This window comes from Camelina sativa, chromosome 18 (genome assembly GCF_000633955.1).
Source record: "Camelina sativa cultivar DH55 chromosome 18, Cs, whole genome shotgun sequence".
NCBI lineage: Eukaryota > Viridiplantae > Streptophyta > Magnoliopsida > Brassicales > Brassicaceae > Camelina > Camelina sativa.
This window is the reverse complement of record NC_025702.1, coordinates 5,392,228-5,402,589: the sequence shown is the minus strand read 5'-3', so window position 1 is coordinate 5,402,589 and position 10,362 is coordinate 5,392,228. Positions and strand designations below refer to the sequence as shown.

Here is a 10,362-nt window from a genome sequence, read left to right as displayed (position 1 = left end):
ATTTGAACGGTTATGTATAGGTTTTGGCTCGGGTTTGGCATTGGAGGTGACTACCCTCTTTCAGCCACCATCATGTCTGAATATGCTAACAAGAAGACTCGTGGGGCTTTCATCGCTGCCGTCTTTGCTATGCAAGGTGTCGGTATCTTGGCTGGTGGTTTTGTGGCTCTTGCAGTCTCTTCCATTTTCGACAAACAGTTTCCATCGCCGACCTATGACCAAGACAGGGTTCTCTCAACGCCTCCGGAGGCTGATTACATTTGGCGTATCATTGTCATGTTTGGCGCTATACCTGCGGCCATGACCTTCTATTGGCGTATGAAGATGCCTGAAACCGCTCGTTACACTGCTTTAGTTGCCAAGGATATTAAACAAGCCACAAAAGACATGTCGAAGGTCTTACAAGTAGAGCTTGAAGTTGAAGAAAGGGCGGATGACCCACAACTGAACTATGGATTGTTCTCCAAGGAATTCCTTAGGCGCCACGGGCTTCCACTCCTTGGGTGTACCTCAACTTGGTTCTTGCTTGACATTGCTTTCTACAGCCAAAATTTGTTCCAAAAGGATATTTTTTCGGCCATTGGATGGATTCCAAAGGCAGGCACCATGAATGCTGTTCATGAGGTTTTCAAGATCGCTAGGGCTCAGACTCTCATCGCGCTTTGCAGTACTGTCCCAGGGTACTGGTTCACCGTGGCATTTATTGATATCATGGGAAGGTTTGCAATCCAACTTATGGGATTCTTCTTCATGACGGTGTTTATGTTTGCCATTGCCTTCCCTTACAACCACTGGATCAAGCCAGACAACCGTATCGGATTCGTGATTATGTACTCCCTCACCTTTTTCTTCGCCAACTTTGGACCAAATGCAACCACTTTCATTGTTCCTGCTGAGATCTTCCCAGCTAGACTAAGGTCCACATGCCACGGAATATCTGCTGCGACAGGTAAGGCTGGAGCCATTGTTGGAGCCTTCGGGTTCTTGTATGCGGCTCAATCACAGGATCCAGCCAAGACAGACGCAGGATACCCACCGGGTATTGGAGTCAAGAACTCATTGATCATGCTTGGTGTTATCAACTTTATTGGTATGCTCTTCACATTCCTTGTCCCTGAGCCAAAGGGCAAGTCCCTCGAAGAACTTTCTGGTGAAGCTGAGGTTGAGAAATGATTAAAAGATCATATATTTTCAATACATGTCTGTCATTCGTTTTCCTCATTTTAATGTTTCATTTTTTTTTTCTGTGATATGATATATTGTGCACTTCTACTTTTGCATTTTTTGTTAGTGTGTATAAGACTCCTAACGCAAACAAATGAAAAATATGTATTTTCCATATCTATTATATTTTTCCATGACTTTATATCTTTTTTTTTTGTAAACCAACTTTATATCCATAACCAAAATAGTATATATTATATACAAATCTCTATATTATTAAATAAAAAATGCAAAAATATATATTTATCGATCAATTTCCAAAGTATATACTTGAATTTTCATTGAAAATATAACACATATTCAAATTTAACATGTATCTTATACAAATCACAATAATAATCTACCAAATATATTTTTTTTATTTTATCCTAAAATATTATACACAATATAAAGCTGTGCGCAATTTATTTCTTCTCCTATTGCCTATTTGTATGGAAAAAAAAAAAGAAAAAAAATTGGGTTTTCTTGGTCTTTAAACTGTTCCCACAAGCCACGGTTTCTACATACAAGAACATGCTTAACAGAATTATTCATTCAAGCCATCCAACAAAATTTTAACAGATAGTCGTCTGACCGATAGCTGAGGTGGAATGGAGTGCTGAGATGGAAGAAAATTGTTGGACAAGATGACGAGCCATGGGATTTGGAAAGTAGAAACAATCGTGATATACTCGAAGATATTGAGAGTATATCTCGATAAGGGAATAAGGAGGTAATATTCTTGGGGATCAAGGATAATTTTTTATCGGTAGGATGTACAAAGATTTAGGTTAGAAATCGAATGTGCAAGTATAAAAATGATGAGGGCTAGTCACATAAGGAGCTAGCACTCGGGGATTAAAAGTGGTGAGATTTGTTACCTTCAAGCAATCATAAAAAAGCTTAGAAGGTGAGTGTGGTTGTTTCTCTTAAAATCTACACAAGGTGTTGTATGAGATAGATAGGAGAGTGAGCTTAGTTTCAAATCTTGTAAGAAACGTGAGTTTTTGTATAAGATTGAATAAGAAGTGTTTGCTTGGCGCAGTTCCAAGTGGGTGTATTTCTCGTGTGTATCTCTATACCCTTACACTTGTAGTGAAAAGTAATTATATGTTAGAAATAACTCTTCATCCTCTGATAAGTTGGATAGTTCCCTCTAACAATATGAACATCCCATTCCATCTTCGAGTATAACTATTTCTACATGTCTAGCACTTTTTAATCCTAAAATGAAAAGATAGACTTTTTCCATAAAGCTCAAACATCAAAAACTCACTTTTAAAATTTCTGAGGAAATTTTTGTACAGGTGTTAGTATATTTGAAAATCTCTTTCGACACTCAATATATGAAAGTGTGAGAACTTATGATCTGAACTATTCAAATAATCGATTTCTTTAAACACTCTTTGATTGATAGAAAATCTGTTTACAAGTTTGTTCTAAACAATTTTCTAATCTCTCAAAACTCTCTTAAAGAACTCTCTTGCTCTATCTAAGTTCTTAGCTCTTTTTCTTAAAGACTAAAACTTAGTAGCTAGATAAACTTTCTCTTGTTTGTGCTCAAGCTCAACCTAGCCAAAGCACTCCTATTTATAGATCTAGGTATTGACTATTTAATTAGTAAATTACCTAATCTAATCCTAATAGGAATTGGAGAATTTCCTTTTTCTTTATGATTTAGGAAATTTCCCTCTTTCTTTATGTTTACATTCCTATTGTAAACATGAAGCTTTTTGTCCTTCTAGAAGCTTCTCGTGCCTTCTAATCCTGTGTAAGTCTTCAAGCTTTATAATTGCCGACATAGATAACTTGATACTCAGTTCTTGTATTAGTGTTCTGTCTTTCTGAAGTAGTTCATCCACTTGTTCAAATGTTGCATCTTCAATCTCCCCCTTTTTGACTTTGTGCTTCACAAGCATCAGATCTTTAATTCTTTTATATGCATCCAAGTTTATCTAAATGAAACCTTAAATAAACTAAAAATTCTTAGTAGATAACAGTCACAAATTCTTCAGAACAGCAACATCAAACCAGTGACGACAAACGAACTCAAATGATTTCCAAAGATAGTTCTTAAACAAGAATTTTAAAAGACGACTGCTCCCCCAGAGTTGTAGTTCCCCCAGAATACCAGGACTCCATCACTTCTCCCCCTGCTTGTGAGCACAACAGTAAAAAACCTACTAAATCATTCTTGACAATGGATGATTCTGAATCAATCTGTGAACCACATCAGTAAGCCTCTGACGAGCTTGAGCAGTATCAACCAATGCTGCCCAACTGAACAACCTCAGATGTAGAAGAAGACCCTTTATCTGCTTGTCTTCGAACTGGAGATTTTTGCATCTGCTCCTCATTTTCTGGAACCAGATTATGCTTAATCCCATAAGCAGACCATGTCATGACATCCTTAGTATATTATTCAGCAAAAACTTCTTCCTCCTCTTCTGACCATTCAAGCGGACCCTCTTGGAACCGAAGTGTTTCAAAAATCGTATGAGGAAAGATCACACACCGAGTAGCATCATTCCAACTCATGTCCATAATTTGACCATAGATCAATTGAGCAATATCAAATTGGATGCCCTGAACAATCTTGTATACTACTTGAGCTCGTTTAACAGAAGGATGATTCCTATGAACAGAAGGAACCCAATTATAGGCTGCCAACATCATGAGAGCTGCAACTTCTCCAAGCAAATCTCTAACCTTTAAGTTTGACCATGTAGACTTGTCTTTTCCACTCAGAACTTCTGCAAGTTCATCTTTACTCAGCTTATCTACTTCTGCACTTGTTGTCTTCTCTGCTTTAGTCAATGGAGGAAGGTTAAAAGCCCGATTGATAGCCGTGGGTGAAAACTCAAACCAGTGTCCTCACACAAAAACTTGTACACCATCCCTAGATCTCCTATTTGGTATATTTGCATAAAACTCACACACAACTTATTTGACAAACACAGACGGATCTTGAATTGTAGCTCGTAATCCTAGAGACACTACTTTCTCTATAAACCCAAATTCATCAGTTTGAGACATATCCAATTGTCTTTCGGCTGTAACCTTTCTAGAGAAAATCTTAGAGTACCTTGTTTGAGCTGCCTTGGTGACAAACAAATCAGACTGAAATCCGGATTTTGCTCGAACATTCCTAGTGCTTGGTTCTTCGGATCTTGAACGCTTAGCCTTGGATACACCCTTTGTCTTGGCAGACGAAGTGGTTTTCTGTTTCTTGCTTCGTTGCTTTTCCGTGTGTCGTTCGATCTGCTCTTGTACAAAAATTTCCTCAACCCCAAAATCTTCATCAGATTCCGAACCAACATCCTTCCATTTTCCTTTGACAACGAATTCGATTTCATCATCAATAGAATTCGCATCATTGGGTTCCGCAAATCCTTGTTCGACTCGAGTTTCGACCAAATCATCCTTAGATGAATCATCATCACTGTCGGATCCATACGGCACAATTTGGGGTTGAACTTCTTCAGCATCACTCCCTTCATCAACAAGCTGTGGTCGAGTTGCTACACCATCACCTCGAGACATCTCCGACTCTCTTCCTTTACTTATCAAACCTCTTCGAGTCGCCTTTACCATCTTCAATTTGATTTCTTTTTAGGGTTTTCTTTGACACAAACAAAGTAGAGACTCTTAGACTTTCCTCTTCTTATTTTGTAAAACACAAAACAAATATTTTGTTTTCCTTTTTTTTCGAAAACCACAAAATCTGCCCATATCTCGAGAAAATCTTTCCTAATATCTCAACCCTACATCTCAGATTCTTTTAAACTATTAACCAAAATCAATAAACCAAACACCAATTGAATCTGAGCCGTACCAGCTTTATCAACCCTATCTCCTCCTGTACCAGCTCCGATCATGTGAGTGATTCACATCTCACACACACCAATTGAATTTCGCAAGAACAAAAAACGATTACAATCTAAAGCTTTGGTGAAAATATCCGCTAGCTGTTCTTCAGTATCAACATGCTCAATCAAAACTTGCTTTCTTTCAACCAATTCTCTGATAAAATGATGTCTCACATCAATGTGCTTAGTTTTTGAATGTTGAACTGGATTTTTAGAGATATCAATTGCACTCCTATTGTCACAATACACTTGTAGCACCTCTGAATCCGTAGCATAATTTGCTGACATCTGCTTCATCCATAACAACTGAGTACAACAACATTCCATTGCTATATATTCTGATTCAGTTGTAGACAAAGACACTGAATTTTGTTTTTTACTCAACCAAGCAATTAGATTAATGCCTAGAAAGAAACAACCTCCATTTGTACTCTTCTGATCTGTTACACTTCCTGCATAATCCGCATCACAATAACCAACCAACCCTTTTTTTGAACCTTTAGAGTACCAGATCCCAAAATCAACAGTTCCTTTGACATACTTGATAATTCACTTGACTGCTTCAAGGTGAGACTGTTTTGGTTTTAATTGAAACCTTGCACATATCCCCACACTAAAACTCAAATCTGGTCTACTAGCAGTAAGATACAGCAAACTCCCAATCATTCCTCTATACTGCTTGACATCTACATCCTTACCATCAACATCTTTTGATAGTTTCAATGCAGTACTCATAGGTATCAAAGCTTCTTTGCATTTATCCATCTGAAACTTTTTAAGAAGCTGTCTAGCATAGGTGCTTTGTGAAATAAAAATTCCTTGATCTGACTGTGTAATCTGCAATCCGAGAAAATACTTTAATTCTCCAACAAGACTCATCTCAAATTCTTGTGTCATACTACTCACAAACCTATCCATCAATTCCTTTGAAGTACTTCCAAAATAATGTCATCAACATAAATCTGAACCCTCATGATATCATCATCTTGCTCCAAGATAAATAATATCTTGTCCACACTTCCTCTATTATAGTTCTACTCTAACAGGAAATTAGTTAGCCTTTCATACCAAGCTCTTGGAGCTTGCTTCAACCCATAAAGAGCTTTCTTTAGCTTGTATACATACTCAGGCCTAATTGGATCTTCAAATCCTTTGGCTTGTTCAACATATACTTCTTCTTGTAAAATCCCATTCAAGAAGGCACTCTTAACATCCATCTGAAAAACCTTGAAGTTCAGAATACAAGACATTCCTAGAAATAATCTAATAGACTCAAGTCTTGCTACTGGTGCAAAAGTCTCGTAAAATACACCTTCGATCTGTGTATACTCTTGTGCAACCAATCTTGCTTTATTGCGAAACACAACACCACTCTCATCAATTTTGTTCTTGAAAATCCACTTTGTACCAATGATATTCACATCTTGATATGTGTATATTTTACACTCTTTCAGCACGCATTTCTCATTCATTCTGTTCTCTTAACTCATTGTTTTGCATTGTTTTCAGTCTCTTTGCATAATATTCATATTTAGGTAGTTTTTGCATTGGTTTTGCATGCATCTTGCATATTGGAGTTATTTCAGGTGTTTTAGGAAATATCCAAACCATCAAAAGCAAACAGGGAGCAGGAGAGCAGTCCAGCGACCCAACCTTCCACGTCTTTGATCGAGTCGAGTGCAGATTTTAATTTGGGATTCATCTTTCGACGTCTTCATAAAAGCTGTAGAGAATCGAGTCATCTTTCCAATTCCGTTGATTTCAAACCAATCGGAGGCGTGGTTCAAAAGTTATCACCGTTTTAGTGGATGCACGTACGTTCTGAATTCCCACTCGACCTGCACGCAAAGGAGAGCTCTCACTCGATCGAACATGTTAGCAGCGACTCGACCAAGACGTCTCAGGAGGGCTCCTGAGTACCCTCAAGACTCGACTCGATCATCAGCTCTCAGACGACACGTCTCAAGCTGCCACTCGATCAACGATCTCAAGCCACCATTCGATCAAACTTCCTAGACTCCGACTCGATCGACACTTTCACGATGCGACTCGATCGACGCTCTTAAACCGACGTCCTGGTTTTGTTCTGAAGACGCGTCCGAGAAGGTTCCTGAACCGACGTTCTATATTGTCGTTTTATGTTTTAGGGATTTCCATGTTTTACTATAAATACGTTTTGTTAAGTTTTTACTCAGACATCTCAATTTTCCTTAAGGTTTACTAGCCACCTAAAATGTTCTCTGATCTTGTAATCCAGATAGCTTTGATTTTATAGAGTTTTTGCATTGGATTTCTTATACAACGTTGTTCACCTCATTTTTATCTATCTCATGATGCTTCATTCAGTGCTTTCTGAGTTTGTATCGTTGATGATGATTTCTAGATCTGAGTAGTGTTAGAGTTCTTGAGGATGGGATAGATTAGATGGAGGATCTTAGTATGTAGGGTGTTTAAGTTTAGATTCCTATACTCCCTTCTGGACTAGAGTTAGAAATACTAGTTTCTCTCTGATCAATTGGAACTAGGTCTTAGACATTTCCGCACCCAAAAGGTGTTTGATGAAATGTCTGACCAACTAGTGCTAGAGACTTGCATTCCTAGCCTAAGAGATTAGGTGTCTAGGGTGTTCGTTGACGTGAATGAACTGGTTCGTCATGCCTGCTCAACCATGTTTCTCTAGCGAGAGCTAGGTTTGGAAGTGTTCGAGTTTGAGTAGCTTCTGCCAAGAGATTGGATTAGCTAAGTTATGATGTTCGTTGTCTAGGGATAGTCTGCTTGTGGCATGTTAAACACTTTGTAGACTAGGAGACTCCGCCAAAATCAACAACCCCATCCTTAAGGCTTCTATTTATCCGATTGTTTCTACATCTTTAAACTTGTTCTTTTCTTCAGTTGCAATAGCTTGCTTTTTTTGTCTCTGCTCGTTTAGCTTGTTTTTGCTCTCTCTCGTTATTGCATTTGAGCTCTTGTTCTGCAAACTCGTTTTGTTCTTGCATCTCGTTCACTCTACGTTGTTAGACAAAAACTCATTTTGAATTTGGCTTAACTTGTGGCTGCTTGATTGCATCTCGATTGTTAGTAAAGTTTCTCATTTGGATTGACACCTTCTGTACTACAACTGCAATAGGTTAATTGAGACCTACTAGGAGACACAAAAATCTTAGTATCAATTTGGCACCTTCTGTACCCATGTCTATTGGTCTTCGAACCAGTTCCCAAACATCATTACGCTCAAATTGTTTCAGTTCTTCTTCCATGGCTATAATCCAAAAATCATCTTGAACAGCTTCTATATGATCCTTTGGTTCGATCATTGACACAAAACACTCATAGAAAATTGTCTCTAGAGTTGTTAAGTAACTTGTCATCTTCTTAAAGTCAAGCTGAATTCCTCTAGTCTTCATTTTTCCATTCGCGTCTCCAATGACATCAAATGCAGAGTGATTCTTATGAACTTGTTGTACTTCTTCTGGTTTTGTAACAGAAATATCCAACTTAGAAACTTCATTGCGTGCTTTAATTATACTTACTTGTTATGAATCACTGTCTGAATCATCATCTCGTACAGCTACAGACTGGTAATCAAAAACCACATTTATTGATTCCATGATTATGCATGTACGTTTGTTGTACACTCTAAACGATGTACTACTCTCCACATAACCCAAAAACATGCCTTCATCACTTTTGGAATCGAATTTACCAAGATAATCTTTGTCATTTAAAATGTAGCATTTGCACCCAAAAACATGGAAATAGCTCAGATTTGGTGTTTTGCCTTTCCACAACTCATAAGGCATCTTGGTTGTATCTCTTCGTACATAGACTCTGTTAATTATATAACATGCATTGTTCAAAGCTTCAGCCCAGAATTTCTTAGCAACAAGGTTTCCATGAATCATTGCTCTTGCCATTTCCTGAAGAGTTCTATTTTTTCTTTTTACCACTCCATTATGTTGTGGGGTTCTTGGTGCTGAGAACTGATGTGCAATCCCATGTTGTTCACAAAACTCCTTCATAGCTTCATTTTGAAATTCTCCACCATGATCACTCCAAATTTTCTTGATGCCTCCACGTTCATTAAGTAGTTGTAAAGCTAAAATCTTGAAACTGTCCACCGTATCTGACTTCTCACGGATAAAACGAACCCAAGTATATCTGGAGTAATCATCAACTAGTACAAACACATACTTCTTTCCAGCTAAGCTTTCCACTTGCATTGGTCCCATCAAATCCATGTGAATCAAATCCAGAACTGACTTTGATTGAACATCTGGTACCTTTTTATGCTGAATCTTGACTTGTTTTCCCTGGTTACAAGGTCCACACACCACATTGTCTTCACTTTAAGCTTGGGTACCCCTTGAATTATCTCTTTATTCACAAGAGTAATAAGATTTTGTGTTCATATGACCAAGTCGTTGATGCTAGAGATCTATACTACCTTGAGCACTGTAGCATTTGATTGATTGTTTCTCCCACATGTAACAATTATTTCCAGATCTCACACCATATAACTTGATATTACCTGATTCATCCAATGTTTTGCAATCGACCTTTGTGAATAAGATTGATAATCATTCGTCACAGAGTTGACTAATACTTATCAGATTGGCACGCAATCCTTGAACTAGATACACATTCACAAGTTGTGGAAGCTCTTTATCACATGTTGTACATTTGCCTTGTATGAACCCATGACTTCCATCTCCAAATGTTACTGTACCTCCCTTCAATTTCTTAATGTTCTGTAGCTTACTCTTAATTCCAGTCATATGCCTTGAGCAACCGGTATCAAGAGAACCAAGGCTCTGCATCTTCTTGCTCTTCAGTAATCATGGCCATATTGCATCTAAATCCTGATCCAGAAGCTACAATTGAACCCGACTGATATAGATCAGTTTTCTTCATCCAAACCTGTCTTCTCACTCCATTCCAAAAGAATCTTCCTTGGTGTTTTAAGGTACAGACCTTCTGTCAATACTTATAACATAATCATTTGAAGTGACCCATCTTCCCACAAAAATAACAGCTCAAAGATCCATTAGAAACTCCCGTAGATGTCTCCTTCTCATATTGATATGCTTCAGCCGACACAAATTTAGTTATTTGTGATTTAGCTCCCTTGTTCTCATTATAGCCTAATCCTCTATGAGTATTCTCTGTTCTCCCATAGCTCAAAATCTTGTCAAGTTGCTTTGTACCTGCGAACATATGAATCTTTCTATGCTGTTGATCTAATTCAGATTGTAACTTTGCGGTTCTTTTCTTTTCATTAAGCAGCACTTCT

General features: G+C 37.9%; 1 protein-coding gene across 1 annotated transcript; it reads left to right on the top strand.

Annotated features, from left to right (window-relative positions):
* LOC109130617 (probable inorganic phosphate transporter 1-3) lies at window positions 25-1,283 on the top strand. The gene has a single exon (XM_019240387.1). It carries the CDS (start codon window positions 73-75, stop codon window positions 1,171-1,173), a length of 1,101 nt encoding a protein of 366 aa, XP_019095932.1. The 5' UTR covers window positions 25-72; the 3' UTR covers window positions 1,174-1,283.